Source organism: Pteropus alecto, unplaced genomic scaffold (genome assembly GCF_000325575.1).
Source record: "Pteropus alecto unplaced genomic scaffold, ASM32557v1 scaffold98, whole genome shotgun sequence".
NCBI classification, from domain to species: domain Eukaryota; kingdom Metazoa; phylum Chordata; class Mammalia; order Chiroptera; family Pteropodidae; genus Pteropus; species Pteropus alecto.
In genome coordinates, this window is record NW_006443570.1 from 3,365,194 (window position 1) to 3,387,079 (window position 21,886).

Sequence of the window (21,886 nt, forward strand, 5' to 3'; positions counted from 1 at the left end):
CATTTTAATATCCTAGATGGTTTGAGTCTTTGTTCCTTTGAAAAACCTTGTCTCTAATCCCAGAGTGGGTAAGGGATTAGTTCCATTTGCTTCCCTTCCACCTCTATTCCTAATATAAAAGAGTCCAACTCATTTCTCCCACTGTAGCTCTAGACTAGACTAGACTGAGTTGTGGTAACAGCTACCATGACCACCATGCCTGGCACCTCTGAGTGAACTCTTCCTCCTCACTAGCCTGGCCTAGAAATCTTTGGTAGAAATAAATCTCCTTTTCTGAGTTTACTTACTATTTTGCAAAGAATTTACACTGAAAAATAAATGGAAGACATCTGTTTCTAGCAACATAATGGACTGAGCTAATGTGAAACTACTCCAACTATACACATCTAGAAATGTTAAAAAAAAATGTAACACAGACACACGGACATTTTAAAATAATCTAGCCTGGTTCACAAGAAAGGTAAATCCCTAGACGCCAAAAAAGGAAGAGGGAACTAAAACCAAAATGGAAAGAATACAACGTGCTACCACAACAACATAGGGATGAGGAAAGGATCTAGAATAGGACCTGATGGCTAGGGGTCTGACGCTTCATAAAACTTTGGACCCTTGAAAGATAAGGAGTTGGAACTGAGATCCCTGCATGAAGCTAGACTGTCAAGAGTCCTGCACCTGCAGGAAAGGGAGACTAGAAAAACAGTCCACCACTCTAGAGAGAAAACTTCTCTCTGTCGAGGGCTCTGAGAAAAAAAAAGTTAAAATAAAAACATTGAAAATTTAAAGCCCTAAGCCCACATTGTACTCAAATGTGGACACAGAACTATGATGGTTGTATGATAAAAGGATTCCTAAGCTAAGAAATTAACATAAAAACTGACATCTGACTAGTGATATCCCTAGGATATCTGGCAGAAACACACACAAAATCTCTTTGGGAGCATGTTCATAACTTAGGTTGTTTAGAATTCCCTCAGAAGAAACACTTTCCACTGAAGATGAGCTTACAACTAAACATTACAAAACGCACCTGGAATCTATCCATCAAAACAACTAGTAAATTAAAAAAAAAGATCAGAACCACTATTTCAGAACTCTGGATTCTGATTGGATACTGATAACAACCAGGGGAGTGTCTGACAGAGAGGCTAATGATCTTGGGTAGAAAAACAACATGTACAAACTACCTACCATGCCCCTTCCCTCAGCCCTGCCGTGACTGTGAGGGCAATGGCCTGTGTTCTTTGGGTGGATGCCTGGTGCTAAGGCAGGCAGAGGGGATGCCCTCCAAAAACTTGGGGTTGCACATTTTGGTCAGTCTGGTGAATCACAGAGCCCAGAGCAAATGAGGCCATGGTTTTAGCCCTATTGGCTGCAGCAGCTTCTCCCACCAACATCAATCAGAAGATTTAAAGGCACAAAGGAACAAGAACACCTGTTTTGTTTTTATTCAGCCAGACATTTAAGGAAATCTTTATCAGGTCACTGGCTGCCTGCTGGGATAATGGAACGGAAACCTCATACTAATATACATACGATACATACAATAAATATACACTTAACAATATTTGTTTGGAGAAGTCACAAATGAATGGTGGCAGCAATGATAAGCAAAGTCAGCAATTCCTGGGAATAAAAGAATCTGATTTCCAGAGTTATCACATTATAATACTCAGAATGTCTGGCTCTCAACAAAAAATTATGAAGTATACAAAGAAACATAAAAGTATGGCCCATTCATAGAAAAAAAAAAAAAACTTGACAGAAACCATCCCTGAGGAAGTTCAGACACTGGAATTATTAGTCAAAGATGACAAATCAACTGTCCTAAATATGCTCAATGTGCTAAAGGAAACCATGGACAAAGAACTAAAGGAAATTAGGAAAGTGTGTTAACAAAATAAGAACACCAATAAAGAAATAGAAATTATGAAAAGAAACCAAACACTGGAGTTGAGAAGTACAATAATTGTAATAAAAAATTCACAATAAGGGTTGAACAGCAGATCTGAGTGGGCAGGAAAAAAGGATCGCAGACTTGATAATAAGACAACTGAAATTATCCAGTCTGAGGAGCAATAAAACACAAAAATCTTCAGCAGAATATGAGCAAATCAAATTCAGCATCGTACTAAAAGGATTACAAACTACGACTAAGTGGGATTTATCCCTAAAATGCAAAAATGACTTAACATAAGAAAATCAATGTAATACACCATATTAATAAAATGAAGGGGGAAAAACCTAACATGATTGTCTCAATTGACGCAAAAAAAGCATCTGACAAAATCCAACACCCTTTCATAATAAAAATGCTCAGTAAACTAGGAATACTTGAAAGAAATTTCTTCAACATGATAAAGACTTTATGAGAAAAACCTCACAGCTAACATTGTGGTCAATGACTGAAAACTTTCCCCCTAAGATCAGAAACAAGACAAGGATTTGGCTTTTATCACTTTCAGTCAATATAATACTACGTAGTTCTAGCCAGAGCAATTAGGCAAGAAAAACAAATAAAAGGCGTCCAAATCAGAAAAGAAGTAAAAATTATCTCTGTTCACAGACAACATGATCATATATGTAGAAAATCGTAGAGATTCCATGAAAAGTGTTAGCGCTAATAAACAAATCCAGCAGTTTCAGAATACAAAAGCAATATACAAAACTCATGTGTATTTCTATATAACAGTAATGAACAACCAGAAAAGAAAACTAAAAAAACAATTTCTTTACAGTGTATTACTGGCACAAAAACAGACATAGAGACCCATGGAACAGAATGGAGAGCACAGAAATAAACCCTCAAAAATATGATCAACTGATTTTTAACAAGGTTGCCAAGACCATTCAATGGGAAAGAACAGTCTCTTCAACAAATGGTGCTGAGAAAACTGGATATCCACACGCAGAGGAATGAAGTTGGACCCTTACTTTACACCATATACAAAAATTAACTTAAAATGGGTCAAAGACTAAATGTGAGAGCTAAAACTATAAAACCCTTAGAAAAAACATAGGGGAAAAAACTTCATGACATTACATTTGGCAACGATCTCTAGGACGACACCAAAAGCACAGGCAACAACAACAAAAAACATATAAATTGGACTTCATCAAAATTAAAAATTTTCATGTATCAAAGGGCTATCAAGAGAGTGAAAAGACAACCCACGGAATGAGAGAAAATATCTGTAAAGCACATATTTATCTGAAAAGGATTAATACCCAGAACACATAGACCTGCTAAAACTCAACAACAAAATAGGAACACAATTCAAAAATGGGCAAAGCTTGAGTAGACCTTTCTTTAAAAAAGTATACTAACGATCGACAGGCACATGAAAAGATACTTAATATCACCAGCCATTAGGGAAATGCAAAGCAAAACCACAATGAGATACCACTTCATATCCACTAATATGGCTATTATTTTAAAAAATGGAAAATAACAAGTGTTGGTAAGGATACAGAAACTGGAAGCCTAGTGCATTGCTGGTGGGAATGTAAAATGGTGAAGCTGCTGTGAAAAACAGTATAGTGGCTCCTCAAAAAATTAGACAGAATTACCACATGATCCAGCAATTCCACTCCTGGGTATATACTCAGGTATACCCAGATATACCCAAAAGAATTGAAAGCAGGAACTCGAACAGATACATGTACACCAATGTTCATAAAAGTATTACCATAGCCGAAAGGTGGAAACAATCCAAATGTACCCCAACAGATGAATGGATAAACAAAAGTTGGTATATACATACAATGGAATAACATTCAGCCTTAAAAAGGAAAATTCTGAAAAATGCTGTAACATGGATAACTCTCAACACATTAAGCCAAGTGAAATAAGCCAGTCACAAAAAGACAAATACTGTAAGATTCCACTTACATGAGGTACTTAAAACAGGCAAATACATAGAGATGAAGTAAAACATAGGTTACCAGGTGCTGGGAGGAGAAAGCAATGGAAAACTATTGCTTAATGAGTACAGAGTTTCTGTTTGGGATATGGAACAAATTCTGTCAATAGATAGCAGTGATGGTTATGCAACATCATGAATGTACTTAAGGACACTGAATTACACATTTTAAAATGGTTCAAATGGTAAATTTTAATTTTATGTGTATTTTACCACAATAAATAAAAGCCCTTATTAAACTGATAATTTTTAAACAAATAATTATATCTTTGATTTTTAAAAAATAGCTATTTGTTAAAAAAAAAAAATTTTAACACAGACGTTAAAATAAGTGAGATTAGTATATTCAAGAAATTAGATCACAGAATGGAGAATTTTAGCAAAGAACATCACAAAAAAATCAACAGAAAATTCTAAAGGTAAAAAATAGTAAACAAGTATAAAATTAAGAACTCAATAGACAAGTTTAACAGCAGATTAGATACAACTGAAAAGAAAACCGGTAGATCAGAAAATATCCAGACTAAAGCTGGAGGGGGCAAAAAAGAGATTGGAAAATATAGAAAAAAGCCTAAGAGATATTTGGCACAAGTGAAAGTAGTGAAAACATCTAACATACGTGTATAGAGCCATAAAAGGAGACAAGAAAGTGGAGCAGAAGCAACATCTGAAGAGATGTTCTAAGAATTTTCCAACACTAAGGAGAAAAGCACCCAAAGATTTAAGAAGCAATAGGAACCCAGAGCAGGAGCAACACTGCAACACCGCACGCGCGCGCGCACACACACACACACACATGTATAGAGCCATAAAAGGAGACAAGAAAGTGGAGCAGAAGCAACATCTGAAGAGATGTTCTAAGAATTTTCCAACACTAAGGAGAAAAGCACCCAAAGATTTAAGAAGCAATAGGAACCCAGAGCAGGAGCAACACCGCAACACCGCACGCGCGCGCACACACAAACACACACACACACACACACCCATTGTAAATTGCTAAATACTAAAGGCAGAGGAAAAAATCTTAAAAGCAGACAGAGGAAAAAAAGAAACTTTAACTCCAAAGGAACAAGGAAAAATAGAAACAACAGAAACCAAAAGATGACATCTTCAAAATGTTGAGAGAAAATAACTACTAACCTGGAATTCTCTACCCAAAGAAAGCACCCTCTAAAAATGAAGTGGGAAAAAAAGCCCCATAAGCAAAAAATGAAGGTGAAGGTGAAATTTTAAAAAGTTAGAACTAAAAAAACTAAATGACAATAATGTGGAAGATGAATGAGGTGGTGACTGGAATTAAAATATTCTAAGGTTCTTGTAATAGCAACTCAAGAATACATGTTAAACATTTTAATAATAACAGACGTTAAAAGAACAGAAGTAGAATGTCATACTTTCAAACAAGTGAAAGGAATAAAAAAGGAAGAAGAAAATTATATCAATCCAATAAATGAAAGAAAAAGAAGCAAAGAAAAATCACGGCAAATAGAATGAACAAAATAACGTGCTAGAGAGAAGGCAAGATGGCATAGAAGGTAGTGGCAACCACTTCTAGCAACCGCACCAAAATTATAACAAAACTACACAGCAACCAGCAAACGGAGTCACCTGAGGTCTGGCTGAACAGAAGCCCTAAAACTAGGGACAAAATATAAGAGGTCACCTCAAAACAGCAGGAGGGGTGGAGACACGAAACGGACCGGTCCCACAACTGCATGTGGCAGCTGGCCTTGGTTTCAGATGTGGCCTCTCGAGGCCTAAAAGCCCAGCACGGGTAGCAGCCATATGTAGATTGCTTGGTGACTCTTACCAGGTGGCCCCGGAAGTGCACAAGCTGCAGCTGAACTTGGCCTGCAGCTGGACCTCCTCCCCCTCAGGACTATGCCACTGGGCCCCACAGCACACCTACTACATAAAGCCACTCTACTAAGACTGGGAGACTTAAGAGCCCTACCTAATACATAGAAACAGACACAGGGAGGCAGCCAAAATGGGGAGACAAAGAAGCATGTCCTACATGAAAGAACAGAACAAAGCTCCAGAAAAAGAGTTCACCAGAATGGAAACGAGCAATACACCAGATGCAGAGTTCAGAACACTGGCAATGGAGGATGCTCAAGGAACTTAGGGGAAGAGTAGATGAACTCAGTGAGAACTTTAACAAAGAGATAGAAAACAAAAATGGAGATGGAAAAGATAATAGGGAGCCAGTCAGAAACGAAGACTACAACATCTGAGATGAAGAGTGGTTTAGAGAGAATCAACAGAGTGATGAAGCAGAGGATTGAATCAGCAATTTAGAGGATGGAGTAGTGGAGGACACCCAATCAGAACAGCAACAACAAAAAAGAGTCCAAAAAAATGAAGATAGTTTAAAGACTCCTCTGGGACAACATCAAGCATAACAATATTCATATCATAGGGGCTATCAGGAGAAGAGAGCAACAAATTGAAAACTTATTTGAAGAAATAATGATGGAAAATTTCCCTAACTTGGTGAAGGGAATAGACATATAACCCCAGGAATTTGAGAGTCCAAAACAAGATGAACCCAAAAAGGCCTACACCAAGACACGCCATAATTAAAATTCCAAAGGTTAAATCCAAAGAAAGAATACTAAAAGCAGCAAGAGAAAAGCAATTAGTTACCTACGAGGGTGTTTGCATAAGACTGTCAGCCAATTTCTCAACAGAAACTTTACAGACCAGAAAGGTTTGGCACAAAATATTCAGTGATGAAAACCCAGGACATAAAATCAAGGTTATTTTATCCAACAAAGCTATCATTTGGAATTAGACGACAGATAAAGAGCTTCCCAGACAAGAAAAAGCTAAAGGAGTTCATCATCACCAAGCCAAGGAAATGTTAGAGGGACTTCTTTAAGAAGAAAAAAATATATATCAAAAATATAAATAAAAAATGGTAATAACTACATACCAATAAATACCTCAAATGAAAAAGAATTAAATGTTCCAATCAAAAGATAGGGTGGCTAAATAGATACGAAAACAAGACCCTTACATATGCTGCCTACAAGAGACTCACTTCAGATTAAAAGACACTCACAGACTAAAAGGAAGGGGATGGGAAAAGATGTTGCACGATGGACCAAGAAGGTAGTATGCTGAGTGGAGTTAAGTCAGATAGAGGAAGATAAAAGCCAGATGATTCTATGTATATGTGGAAGCTAAAGAACAAAATAAACAAACACTTGCAGGTGGAGCCGAGCTAGACCAAATGGTGAAAACTCCCAACAGCAGGGAGAAGTGTCAGTGACAGCTATAGCCTCCAATTATTGCCCAGATAGAAAGTTCTTCCACTCCTCTTACCTGAAGCGAATAAAAATATGTGCCTAGAATAACAGGCGCTGAGAACATAATGGGTACAAGATAGGGAGTTCACTTACTTGTTTAGACAAAGGTGAGCTTCAATGAAGATATCCTTAGCTTTTTCAGGGAAGTCCTTTATTTTAAAATTAGCATCATATTCTCTTATCTTCCGTATTCTGTAAGATTAAGCATGAGAATAATTTCTAAAGACTTAGTACAATTTTCATAACTCACAACTTAATATTAACTTCCATTAATGTCTATCCACTTATTTGATAACTGTTTTTTGAATGTGCCAAGACCTGTAAATTCAACCTTCTAACTTGCACTTCATTATTCTAAAGAAAGATCAAGGTTTTTCATAATAAAATTTCAGAATTCTGGCATCAAAGAAAACACCCTATAAGCATTAAGAAAGAAAACATAGGTTTCATACAAAGGCTCAAGAGTCAGAATGACATCAGACTTCTAAATCACAACATTATAAGTTGGAAAGACAATGCAGCAGTGCTTTTAATTGAGGGAAAAAAGAATTTCTAGCCTAGAATTCTATACCTGAGTAAAGTATAAATGAAGTGGCAGAGTAAAAGAAAGACTTTTTCTTAGGCTTGCAAGATTTCATTTTACCTACCATGTACCCTTTCTCAGGATAAACCATTAAAGAGAAAGACATAAAATCCAGATACCAGGGAATACAACACAAAAGTAAGGCAAAAGGAATATTAGGATGATCACAAAAGTAGATCACAAGATGCACAGTGGACCTGAACAGCAATGAGTACAGATTAAAACAGGTAAGAAGGCTCCAGAGGGATTTCTTCTTGAAAATGAAATTGATAAAAAACTTAATGAAATTAATAAAATACTTCAATGTACTAAGAGGAAATTTACACAACCAGGGGTTCTATAAGCAAATAAAAAAAAAAGGCACTTAACTCTAGAAAAAATATATAAGGAAAAATCATGATAATGCACTGCATGACTCAACTATCAACACCATTCTCTTAGTTATAATAACATAAACAGGAAGTTCCAATCTAATTAAAATGTTAATATAAGTATATTAAGAGGATGAGAAACACCATAACCAAGTGGAATTTATGCCAAGAATGCAAGGTTGACTTAACATTCGAAAATCAATTAATGTAATACAACAACATATCAACAAAAGACAAATATCACATGATCATCTCAAAAATGCTGAAAAAGCATTTGACAAAATCCAACACAGCCCTTCACACTTTTTTCACCCAGAGCCTTGTTTGTACTGTTTTGTCTCCCTAAAATACTATTTCTCACTATTCCCCTCTACCCACCTAACTCCAAGTAATTCTTTAGGTCCCAGCTTTAATGTCATGTCCCCAGGGAAGCCTTCCCTGAACATCTAGACCAAGTTATCGTTCCTGTCATGTTCCCATAGCACTCACACTTCACCATACCTCTAATTATTTAATTGTGTATAATCGGTATTTAATGGCTGTTTTCTTATCCTAGATGATAACTCCATGATAAAACCATGTGTTATGTTCATCATTATCATGGACCCAACCATCAAAGAGCTCAGGAAAGAAATACATGAATGGAAATCATCACAGTATAGGGTTTTTAGAAGTTGTATGTATAAGTGTACAGTTACAATTACAGCAAAGGCAGCTCCAAGAAAGTCAGGGAAGGCTTAAAAGCAGATATAACACTCAACTGGTTCTTGAGGAATAAACTGAAGTTACCGGGTGAAAAAAGGAGAAAAAAGACATTTTCAGGTAAAGGAAAGGATGTACAAAGACAAAGAGGCATAGCATAATACTATAGAATAACAGTATTAGGACTATAGTAATAAATATATATTATATTATAGCATTATAATACTGTAATAAGGAATTGGCAATTAGTTTGGACATGCTGAAGTTTAGGATGAGAAAAATGGAATAAGGAGATGACGATGGCGAGAAAGTTAAGAGCTATATTATAAAAAGCCTTAAATACCACTGAAGAAATCCAGATTTTATTCATCAGGTAATAGGGAGCCACAAAAATTTTAAGGAAAAAAGGTGATGTGATAAAATCTGTAATTAGAGAAATGTTATGGCCACATGAAAAATTAACATCGACTCGATACACTTGTGCATAGAAATCTATGACCCTAAAGAACCTTAAAGTGACAAATACTAAATGTATCTGTCTTTTCAACTAAAAGAGAGACTTAGAAGAAGGTTTTGGCTTCAGCTCCTTAACTAAGGCTTAGTTAGTTCCCGAGAACAGGTCCATCTACTTGACCCTTTTTGGCTTTACTTATTTTCTGAAGTTTAAATTCTAATATACACTTCTCATATATTCTTTTACTTTAAACTTTAAAATATGTAATCAAGTATCCTACAAACTTCTAAGTCACTCCCTAATGTAGCAAAAGCAACCAATGAAGGCTGAGATGCTAAGACTTAGAATGCCCATATGATTCTACATTAACTGAGAAAGAAAATACTGTGAAGTTGTTATGGGAGATATATACGATCCGATTAACCCAAGATGGTCTCTCCAGAGTAAAGTAGTAACAAGAAATTTTTATTCTAATACTGACTCCCAGTTGTTTCAGACACCTACGACAATTGTGATGCCACGTTTTTCTTCAGTCGCTCAGTTTTCTGTGCTAGTCCTTCCTTTGAAAGAGATGAGACCCGAGCATCACCCTCTGGAGGAACATAGGCATCAAAAATACCAGCTGTAATGAAAGAAGGAGAAAAGTAAGAGAGCATTGAAAGACTGAGAAAAAGTCATCTTGAGGTCACATAAAATTAGGAGAGATCCTAGATTTAAAGTAGACTAATGAACTAGACTTCTGTGTAGAGGGAATTATTTGCATTAGAAAAAATAGAATAAGATAATTTAAGTCTTCTCTCAGAGCTTCAGTTTCTTCTTACACAAAATGGGGAAATTTCACCCTTGCCTTGTAGAAATACAAAGATCAAAGATGACCTCAGGAAATACAGTGTATGCAAAGTAAATCACTATTGAGGCTCGATTGATTTTGTGGTTAATTAAATATAGTCAATCATAGTCCAAATTATTCCACATTTCAGATTAGCTCTGACAGGAGACTGGGTCTCAGAAATACCATGCCTCACCTGTACAAGCCAGATGTATGGGACGCTCCAAACGTTCCGGAGGAATGACCACTCCTGCTTTTCGGGATTGTTCTATAAACTCCTTTTCTGATTTGTATTTGGGTTCATAAAGAGGAGGTGTGAAACGTTTTTTAGTTCTCACTGGAACTACAGCTATGGACTGAGTCACCAGGACTGACTGGAAGCAGGAAAGGTTAGGATATAGGTAACCTGGAAATAAATCTACTATCTTAAACAAATTCTAGGCAAAGATAGAAAAGGTACACCCAAAGAATGACTTAGGAACAATCAAAAAGCCACGTATCAAGAGAAAAAAATGCATTACTTCCTTATCACTTATGCCTGTTTTTTACTAGAAGCTAGTAAGCAACTTTACTAATGGCACTCGACATTTACTGAAGTCTTTCCTTTAGTATGCTCCATAGTACAGGACTATGCCAACTCCTAGGGATACAGCGTTGATTAACGCAAGGCTTCTGCTTTGAAAGAACCTTCAGTCTGATGGGGAACTTAAACACCAGCCCAATACTGAAATGGGTGAAATGCTATTATTAAAGTATAAAAAAAGTCCTTTTCTTGGTATCTCCTCTATATTTACTGAGATTACATTCTGCTCATTCTATTGGGAGCCTCACTGTAAACATCATTCTGTCGGTCTAGCTCCCAACTGATCAATAAAGGCCAGGTCTCTTTAATCTCTGACCATGAGGTTTGCTCAGGCAGGTATAGTGACAATACAGGACTCCCTCCTTTCCAGCCACTGTTCCATTTAGAACATTTATAAGAATCAAGGGGAAGAGGTCCCGCCTTTCAAATCGTTCTTTCCCCCTTTAACTCTGTCCCGCCAGAGAGACCCAGACCAAAAGAGAGAAACTTAATCCCTGAGAATTTGCTCGCCCCCAATAGCCCTAACCCAGGAGCCTAGGTTAGGAACTCTACTCGGCCACAACTCAGTAGCTAGGTCCCGTCTATAACACTCTTCCCTAATCTTGATATGATTCGTATCTTTGAAGCTCACTAAGGACGACTGCGAAGGGAGTATTTCCCTCTATACTGTCCTCCTCCTCCAGCCCCTAGGGTCCTACCCGCCCCGTCCGTACCCACCTGCCGAGACCACGATCCTAAAGCCCTGGATAAGCAAGACAACCCCCGCAGCATGGGAGCTGCCATTTTGTTCACGCAAAGGCTGCTGGGATGGGGACTACGAAGAGCCTGGGGCAGGAGAGAAGGCGCAAAGGGCGGAGCTTACCCGGGTGTGGAATTTTTCAGGGTGCGCGCCCTCCGTCGAAGTGTGAGAGGCGCGAACGCGCACGTGCGCGTGGAGTACGGACTGCGCGTGCGCGCTAGGAAGGCTGTGGGGGTAGGGTGGAACGCACGGCTGTCACGCGCCAAACCGAGCGCATTGGAGCGCGAGCTGCGCTTGCGCATGAGGCTTTCTGGCGCCCAGGAGGTTTTGCATTCCTATAAGGTTGGGACATTGTGGCACCTTGTTTCAATAAGGAGGATAATGAAAAGGTGTGGCTTTTCTGAGACAAGTGTTTTTCTTCAATGCCTATTTTGTTCCCAGAAAGGGCAGTAACAAAGAGTGTCTGGGTCTGTATCTGACCTTAATATGGTATGTAACCATAAACTTGAGCCCTAGTTTTCCCAGTCTGTGCTGTGTGAAGAAAATTATTTCTTAATGTCAAATTAAGGGATTGAATGACTGCTATATTGATTCAACAGATAATGACTACTGTGTTACTGAAGCAAAAGACGTGTAGACTGACAAAAACATTTCTCATTTGTCATTTCGGGGAAAGAGGCACAAGATTAATAGTAACAAATAATAGTTTACACTTAGAAATGTTTACTGGGTGCCAGGCAATTTTCTATGCGTTTACATATATTAATTACTCCTCACCACAAACATGAGTACTGGGCTCCGTTTACATATGAGGTTAGGTTGCAGAGAAATCAAGTACAAATTTTATTTAAGGTCACACGGCTAATAATTGGCAGAACTAGGATTCAAATCCAACCAGTCTAACTTTTTTCTTTAAAACGCCTGCAGCATCTGGTATTTCTAGGTGAGCCAAATACTAACGAGGCTCAACCCTGCTTAGCTTTGGAGATCAGGCATGTTCAGGGGTCATGGCCATAGCCAACCAGTCTAACTCTAGAACCAATGCACTAACTACTAAGCCATACTGCTTCACATTCAGTTGTTAAAGGATTCATGATGTTGAGATCATCGCAGAAAAATCCAGTGCTGTAATCATTGCTAAATGGCAAACACTTTCCATACTTACTCATAGGTTCTTATGCTATTCTATCAATTAGTGTTTATTGAAGACTTACCTATAGCATTTTGCAATGAGGTAGGAGCTATACAAGAGCTTACAGGCTAGAATAGATTTGCTACAAAGTTCCAGGTAAAATATTAGGGACTATCAAAGGAAAGCGATTACTTTGGGATCTGGGGATCAAATGTATTGTCTTAAATCTTGACTTCTTATCTATACTGTAAATTCCCACAAGTCCTAGCCACAGTACTGAACCTATAGCACGACACATTAATAGTGACATGAAATTAGGTGCTATATGTACATGTTAATTATAGAATATATATTATTAAGCATTTAAGTGAGAGATAACAAGAGTCCTGTTAATCTACTCTATGCCCCAGAAAATAAAACATGATTTTTTTTTGCTGGTCTCCCCACTGAAGTTAGAAAACCTAACTCCATGACGAGTGGTTATTGATTAACACAGAACACTGATATAGTCTATCTGGGATTATCTGCTCCACTGTTGAGTTTTATGTTGGCCTCACATGGTAGCCAACACATCCCAGATCATCCTCTGCCTGCCCTCTGATCAGTTTCTCAGAGAATGCAAATTTGTTTCATATCGACCTGAATAAAATAATAAGGGGAGTCAATATCACTTAATTCTGAGATAAATTATAAGTGGGCTTTATTAGCTGCTCTTTTGGAAAATTCATATTATCTTCGTATCCTCATTAATTCCACTGGGAAAATTGGGAGTTGTCTGCTGGAGAAATAACACCAAAAGGATATTTCTTAATCCTACAACCCCAGTAATTCACATTTCAGAAAAAAGCAAGATAAGAGCAAGAGAAAGGAACTCATTGTACAATCAGAGGAAGTAATAAGGTAGTTAGGGGCTCAGCCTCGCAAAGGACAGTCTTGCACATAGTAGACGCTCAAGTATTTATTTGTTCGGTACAAGGATGAGTAGAATTTCAGATGAAATATGATGAAGCAGAGGGCAAAGTTGATTTCCTGTTTCTCCAAATACAGGGGATTCCTAGAATCATCTGTTATCCTGTTGAAATTTTCTAAATGGAGAGAAAGAGAATGAGATATCATGTGAACAGTGGGGGTATGTACTTGCACTTTTTTTCCTCCCAGTGTCAGATGACATCTAAGACTTGCAATTACTGAAATTCTGCCAGGTAACCTACATTCTAGGAGAAGCACAGTTGATTTGAAGAAGGAAAATCCTTCTGGAGATTTGGAAGCATCTGATGACAATGTCTATCGATCACAAAAAACAATATGATACTTGGACTGAAGCAAGTAATAGGCTCACCATGTGTTTATGTTGTACTTCCCTCCCTTACATGAAGAGCAAAAGAAGTGAATTGTTCAAGATAAGATTGTGACATAGACGAAACAGAGATTTGCGAAGAAATGTTCTCAAGTGATTTTTAGCTAATGATGTCAGCAGAGCTGCTTTGTGACCCCGAGAGTTGACTATGACTGTCACATAGTGGTTAAGAATGCTATAGTGCCTAAGTTTATATCTTGGCTCCATCTCTTTTTCTCACCTATAGAAAGGGGGAAATTAAGTACCTAACTCATAGAATTGTTATTAACTTAGAATTAATACATGTTCCCACTCTGGTTAGTTATGGCCACTTCTCCCAAGCCCCATGATAACCCTGGAAGGGATATACAGACCCTAGCAGAGTCCTGGTAACTGCTGTTTGTGCTGGATACAGATACCATTCCTGTCCCCAGAGTCTACCCCAGTTCAGTGCCCCTAAAGAAAAAGCTTCTAACCTGGATATGAACTGGAAAACCTCAAGAAGCCCTGTGTGTTAGTTCTCTTCCTCTAGGGAGCAGTTCTCACCTCTGTAGAAACTAAGACCACTGAAAGGCAGGTTTGTTTCCAAGTCCAAAAGTGATCTCTTATTTCTGTGCTGCACGACTTTCTTCTCCTAGCTACTCCTCTTTCTCATCCATCCTTCCACTCATCCCTGCTGCAGAGGACAAAGCCCTTTTCCTTTACTGTTTTCTGCCTGCCTCAGACTCCTTATCTCTAAAGTTATGACTTAGGAAGAGGTATTACTCATCCTGGCCAGAAAAGCAGCTCACGCAGCCTGCTGTTCAAGCTAGGTCTAGAATTAATCCCTCGCCTCTTCTTGCTCCACTTTCACAGCAGCTGGCTAAATCAAGCAATAATCCTAAAAGGGAATTTCAGGCTATTTGTGACTTCCCTTCTGACCCAACCCCCACCCCTGTACCACATTTAGAGAGGAGAGAGCAAAGCCCCTGGATCAGAGTAATCTGTTTCTAACCCACTTCCGTTCCCAGGGATTACCTCTGCAGGAGGAGGGAGACAGAAAGAAAGCTGACACCTTAGCACTGGGAACTTGAGGAAGAAGCTCCAGGAGTGCCAGCAGGGCTATGGGGTTCAGGAGCCTCGGAGTCTATTCTCATATACTGGGGTACCCTGTGAAAGGGTCCACAAACTCGAAAAGCAATGCCTAGAGAAGTGTTTGGCAATAATAGGCGCTCTATAAATGTGTCAAACGAAAGAATGAAAAGTGCATAGATTGTGAGCACGCGAAGGCAAAAACAATTTCCTGATTATACCTACAACCTCATGTCCTTATATACATACCAACTGACAGCTAAAATCAATCAACCAACAAATAGAGAAGTGTGATATAGTGGGAAGTGCTCTGGGTTGGGAGGCAGGAGATACAGGTTCTAGTCCCACCATTGCTGACACTGACTTATCCTGTGACTTTAGGCAAGTCACTTTGCATCCCTGATCGCTAATTTTCCTCATTTAAAAAAGTCACTCTGTAGAGCCCTAAAAGTCTACAGTCCCATGTGATGTGTATTGAGCTCTTACTAATAATACACAAAGGCCCGAGCTCATTTATACACTGACAAGGACACCCTTTGGGGCCCCTGGCGAACCAAGTGCTCAGCACACCTTCCCTCTAGTCCGTTATCCTTCCTCTACCAGTCATGGACCTGGGTATACAAACATTATGTTCCAGCTGACCATTCCTTTGGGATGCTTTCCAGTGGTTGGGTGAGGGCTTCCTTCCCAGCTCTTTGGGGCTGAAGGGAAACTGTGTGAATGCAGAAAACTTCCACTAGAGGGTACCAAGGCTGCACTGGGATCTCAGCCTGGAGGAAGCCTAAGCAAATCCAGCAATTCCAGGAGTTTCAACACCTACATTTAGAGATTTAGAGATCTCTGCTCATTGTTCTTTATCTGGTCTGTTCCTTACTGCTCCTTGGAAGGCTTAAGAAGTCTCTACTTTTTGACTTCATTATGATTTGATTGGACTTCGAATCGAAGGCAGCTTGGTAGAGTGGAATCTATGGGGCCCCTGGCAACTGATAGAGACTCCACTTCTTCCAAACGACGAGCAAATTACTTAAATCCTCTGAGTCTCAGTGTACTCCTCTGTGAAATGCAGATAATAAAACCTTGTAGGGCTGCTGTGAGCACTATCATGTGTGGAAACATGTGGTTGGCAGACATTAGGTGCCTAAAACTGGTGTGTGTATGTGCGTGTGCGTGTATGTGTGTGTGTGCGTGTGTGTGTGTGTGTGTAGGGGGAAAGTTCTAAGAAACTGGAAATGGTGCTAAGGAAAGAGAGATCGATTTGCAAGAGCTGAGGACCTCCAAACAAGAAATGTGACTTTTTGCCATTTTGCTCTTGAATCTTGCGGGTTCCCAGGCTAATGCTACTTTGTCCTTCATAGCCTTAGTCCTCAGTCCTGTTCTAGCATCTGTGTCAGCCTAGCCATGGTGCTCTTCTGCCCTTTACTTGTCCTGGTTTCCTTGGAGGTGAGTTTAGTTTCTACTTCCTACTTACCTCCTAGACAAAACATCTCGTATTTTGCCCTGTGTTTTCTGAAGCAACACCTCTCCACCTGGTTCTGTTCTTCTTTTTTCCTCTCATGTCTGCTACAGTCACTTCTGGAGTAAAATGTGCCATCTGTTTCTGAGACTGAACAGAAGTTTGGGAGAGAGGGAGGGAGAACGTGTCAGGGCTTGCATGTCAGCAGACACGTTACAGCTGCAGGGCAAACCAGGGTGAAACCGCAAGCCAGAGGCCCCAGGGCAGGCAGCTGTGAGGCCCGCCTCTTGGCTCCTTTCTCATCTCTGTCTCACCCCAGAGATTTCCTGGCAAGAGTGGGAGAGGTTGGTATCGAGTCCTTGAGCCCTGACTCATTCCCTGACCTAGTTGGGTGTTACCCAGTTATCTTCCAAATATCTTTCCACGGGCCTTTGTTAGCAACACAACAGTGTCATCCAAGAAGACAGAAGAGAGGAAAGAGAAGAAGAGAGCAGACCACCTACTTATTTCCTCCTGATCTGAGGATTCCAACAACAGATAAGTTTCTAGTCCTCATGGTTTTAGGTACCACCCAGGACATTAGTTATAAAATAAACAAAATTATCTCACATTGCTACACTCAGAGATTGGCTATTTTCCAGATTGATTTATAGAAACAATCAGGTTTAACTTTCTCAAGAAAGAATAAAATCATTTTATTTTACCTGGGCAGAGGAGGGGGCTGGGGAGAGAGGGACCTGGGACTGGAACACTGAGCCAGGAAGTGACTGGCCATTATCACATAGTGAGTCAGGGCCTATCTAGGCACATAATTCAGGTTCCTAACCCCACCCCAAATTCCATTCTCTTTCCCTTGGCCATGTTACTTATGAACTATGATAATGTTCTGGGCTTTCTGGAAAGTTCTTATAACTCCCAAATTCCTGGGGGCTCGATAAAAAATCAATCTATTATGCTTATGGGCTTCTTATGTGTCCCTTTCACTATATGTCCTATGGAAACGTGAGATATATGTTTGTTGCCTCCACTGCAAGTTGTTGAAAACACTGTAGAGTTACCTAAGATTCGAGGAAGACCAATGGAGTAGTCTGTGATCCTGCAGTTAGATCTCAGAGACAGGAGATTCCTTTTTTAAATCATTTGTCGGTATTCACATCCTATCCTTGTGAGTCATTGTATCAGTGGATGCTGAAAATTATTTTCCTATCTCTTCTTTATCCAAAGGTCCCAATCTCTCCCTAACTAGGGTCATGCTTCCTAAAGACATTAGCTGGTTTCCAGGAAAGCAGATTTTAGTTAGCTTTATCCCTTGGCAGAGAGAACAGCGTCATTGCATACAAGCCAGAACATTCTTTCTGCCAGAGCTCCCCATCTGGAAGAAAAGAGAAAAAGAGTTTCAAAGTTTCCATAAGGGCTGCCTAAAGGAGAAGAAGGGAGAGTGAGCCACTAGGAGGGAAGAAGAAAGCTACAAGACTGGAACCCTAAGCTCCGTAGTCTGAAAAGAATATCAGATTAGCAGGCCTAAAATCTTGGCCCAGCATTGCTACACCTTTCCCTTACCTCTAACCCTTAGCCAGGATTTACTTTGCTCCCCATTCCTTTATCTTTCACTTGTACTTATCTGTCCTGCCTGTTCCACCTCAGAATTTTCACTCTATTCTTTGTGTGCTTTCTCTATGGGTGACTTTTAGTTGCCCCAAGACTACTTCTTAATGCTTCTCAGAAAAATAGCATTAAAATAGCATTGAAAGTTAGAAGGAACTTTCTCATAACCTATGATGTACAGAAAGACTTTAATAGGTCCAGGTAGCCTCTGAAATTGAATGTCAATTTATATATATATATCTCTCCATCCCTTTCTGGCAGGAAGACCTACAGCTTCTAATGGGTTCTCATACCTTTCATTCAAATCTCTGCTCTTGACCATGCGGTTCAGTGTTTTTCAGAATAAAGCTGGAAACTTACATTACCTTTGGAACCCAGATCATGATTTCCATTTTTAAAAATGAGGGGTAGCCCACTTTCGGGTACCCCTTCTCACAGGATAGCTGTAACTCTACGCTTTCAATAAATCCTATTGCTTTACCTCTTTAAAAAATGAACAAAATAGAATAGAAAATATCAATATGTATCATACATAGTAAGTACATTCTTTTTGATTAATTGATATTTGATTAAAATGCATGTATAATTTTTAAATTTTACATATATAATCAAAACATCCAACATCATTCATTTAATGTTTAATAAACACAAAATGAATGAATATTAAATGAAGCTACAGATACTGCTCTAATCACTGGGGATATAAAGATGGAAGAGACATGTTTCTGGCCCATAAACACCTCACGTTTAGTAGAAAAGAGACAAGTCCACAAAAAACTACAAAAGAAGGATAAATGCCACTACAGAAGTAAGCACAGGTACAAGATGTAAAGGAGAGAGTATGATAGACCATTTGGGGAGTTCAGATGGGCCCACACATAGGTTGAGTCTAGAGAGAAATATAGGAATTTGAGGTGCATAGTAAGGAGACCTGAAATTCTAGGCAAGAGGATTGATGTATACAAAGACACAGCAGTGTTAGACAACACAGGAAGTTTTTGTCCCTATACTGAGGGGGCCTAGCTGGAGAGGTTGGAAACTCAGGCTGGATAATGGACAGTCTCCCACTAAATGCAGAAAACTGTACATATCCTCAGCAGACAGTCACCCAGCTCCGCTCGGGCTTTCTCTGTGACAGGGAACCTAGAACTTTGTAAGTCAGCTCATTCTGTTCTTGAGCATCTGATTGTGACAAATTCCTTGCTATAGTGATGTAATCTTTGCTTCTTCCCCCTTTCACCCAGTGATTCTCATTTGTCTTCTGCAGCATTACAGAACAAGTCTGCATCCTCTTCTATTAGGTTGAACCAAATGAAATTGCCGTGTTAGACATCAAAATAGTTGAATATTGGCAAATTCGTAGAGTTAGCCTTATATTGGAAAAAATCAGCTATTTGAAGATAGCTATTATTTATCCACCTTAGTCTTCTATTCCCCATATTTAACATCTCTAAATTCCATCTGTTCTTCTTCACCTGGTAAAGCTACTGGATCCTTTTTCAACCTAGTCTCTCACTGGGATACTAGTTTATCAATATCTTTTTTAATATGGGGCATCCAGAACTGGTCAGTTCAAAACATAGTGAGACTGTTATCTCTTTTGATCTGACATTGTGTCTTTTCATGAAACAGTGACTACATTGGGTTTAGTGAGACCCAAACCTTTTTCATATAAAATGCTGTCAAGCCAGTCCCACTCCTTCTCATACAACTGATTTTTTGAAAAAACTAAAGGTAGGTCTTCACTTTATCCCTATCATATTTCTTATTGGTTTGGCATTTTGTTCTAATCTGTCAAGATGATTTTAAATCTTGCTTCTATCATTCATTCTATCAATTATCTTTCCCAGCTAGATCATCATCTAAGTTATTGACGTTTTAAAGATGTTTACTAGAACAATAAGGCCCCTCTGTTTGTTGGTATCAATCTTTTTATCAAGTTCAGTTGAAAAGCTAATTTAAAATCCACATAACTGTGATTATTCGCCCACAGCTCCTCACACCCATTTTGCTAGCCTCCTCTTTCTGCTTTTTTACTACCTTTCTCTGATCTTCCCCATGGCCCATTAAGCAAACCAGACCCACCTAGGCACCACACAACCACACATTTCTGTATAGAACCTGCAAATAGCTGTTTTTAAAGGAATTATCAAGGACTTTCTCTCTTGCTAATTCCCCAATTGCTGTCATGCTGATCTTCCCTCTATGTAACTCTGTGGGAGGCTTTGTGATTCCTAACCCTTATTACCCCCACCAGCCACTCCAAACATGATGTCTCTATATTCTTCTAGGTGTTTAGAATCAGGCTTAGACTTTGGCATGGCTCCTCCCATTGACACTTGGTGTTCTCCTTCTGCCTAGGATAAAATTCTCTTTTTTAGCTTGGCTATTATTCCACAAATAATATGTATAACCTTTCCTCAGTCTTTTTAATGGCCACGTAGTATTCTACTGCATAGATATACAATATTGATGGACACTTAGTTGGTTCCCAAACTTCTGGTTTTATAAACAAAGAGGCCATGAATTGGTTTGCAAGTATCAAGGTAGGATAAATTCCTGGAACTAGAATGGAAGGGTCAAAAACATGTTCATCTTAATTTTGATAGATAGTGCCCAATTGCTCTCCCAGGAGTTGTACCATTTTAATTTAGTGGTGGGTTAGATCTCAGCAACATAAGCAATTTTTAATTAAATATACCTGTTCTTAAAATATATCCTGCTATTATACTATTGGAAATTTGAAATTGTTTTTAATTTTTTCCTTCTCCCTATTTCTCTTCCTTATCCAATTCTCTGTTTAGTCCCCTACTCTGAACTCCAAATTCTTTGCACTCATTTATACAAAGTAATTCTGCTGTCTCCAGATCCTACTACTTAACTCTGCCTCAGCCCTGCATTTTCATATACAAACCTCAACATAGTAAACTTGCTGCCATCCAAAGCCATTCTCCTTAGTAATAACAATACTGAGCACTAACATGTATTAACCTAGTTAATATTCAATAACCTTATGACAGTTACCATTATTATCCCTACTTCATGGATGAGGAAATCAGGGTACAGAGAGATTAAGTAGCTTGTCCGAGGTTTAAAAATTGCACAAATACTATCTGAACCTAGGCAGCACCCCTACAGACAGACACCTTTCTTGGGAGATTAGTCTAGTACTTAGGTCCCTATCAGATTCTGACTTCTTTCTTGGTGATTCCTGTAATGTATAGTTCAGGCTCTGACTTCTCCCCTGATCCCAACCTGGCCCACAGCCTATTTTGTTAGCAGCTCTGCCCCCATGAAAGTGTCTGGAAAAAACAAGTTTGAGGATTGCTTCACTTAGTGGCAGAGGAGAAAGTGTGGGTGGGATTGCAGGCAGAGGGGGACATCAGTCAAGCCCTCTCTTTCTGCAGAGGTGTGGCCTCCATGTTCTGGTCTTTGGGTGGGTCTCCCCAGACAGGAAGGGAGCAGTTGGCTTAGTAGTCTAATTTTCCTTAGAATGCAGCACACTGTGAAATTCAGGAGGTGCCTGAGGCTAATTTAGTCAAATTCTAATCAACAAAAGTTGACTGAGTCCCAACAATGGGCCAGGCATTATGCTGGGGTTAAGGGTAGGACATAAATAAATCACATTTCTTAAAAGTGAAGATAAGCATTTCAACTGCCAGTTACCTACAGTGTGATAAGTGCCTCAAGGGACTGAGTTCATTGTTTGCAGTAGAGAGCCCTAGAGTAGAAAGGGGAAAAGAAAAGTTGGAATGAGGTGCTTATCCCTAGGAGTTTGATTTGAAGAAAACAAT

At 39.1% G+C, this 21,886-nt stretch overlaps 1 protein-coding gene and 1 long non-coding RNA gene across 2 annotated transcripts in view; both read right to left on the reverse strand.

Annotated features, from left to right (window-relative positions):
- Positions 1–11,657, reverse strand: part of MRPL45 (mitochondrial ribosomal protein L45) — a 15,014-nt gene extending 3,357 nt beyond the window's left edge. The window contains exons 1-4 of the mRNA XM_006924738.3: positions 11,474–11,657; positions 10,370–10,547; positions 9,849–9,966; positions 7,328–7,426 (exon numbers count right to left, since the gene is read on the reverse strand). Of these exons, the coding sequence (XP_006924800.1) occupies positions 7,328–7,426; positions 9,849–9,966; positions 10,370–10,547; positions 11,474–11,539 (461 nt within the window). The 5' untranslated portion in view covers positions 11,540–11,657. The remainder of the gene's footprint in view (positions 1–7,327; positions 7,427–9,848; positions 9,967–10,369; positions 10,548–11,473) is intronic.
- Positions 11,658–13,565: 1,908 nt separating this feature from the next.
- The window catches only part of LOC107196603, a 23,535-nt gene continuing 15,214 nt past the window's right edge, over positions 13,566–21,886 (reverse strand). Inside the window, exons 2-3 of the long non-coding RNA XR_001518063.2 lie at positions 16,503–16,637; positions 13,566–13,712 (exon numbers count right to left, since the gene is read on the reverse strand). This is a non-coding gene — a long non-coding RNA (uncharacterized LOC107196603). The remainder of the gene's footprint in view (positions 13,713–16,502; positions 16,638–21,886) is intronic.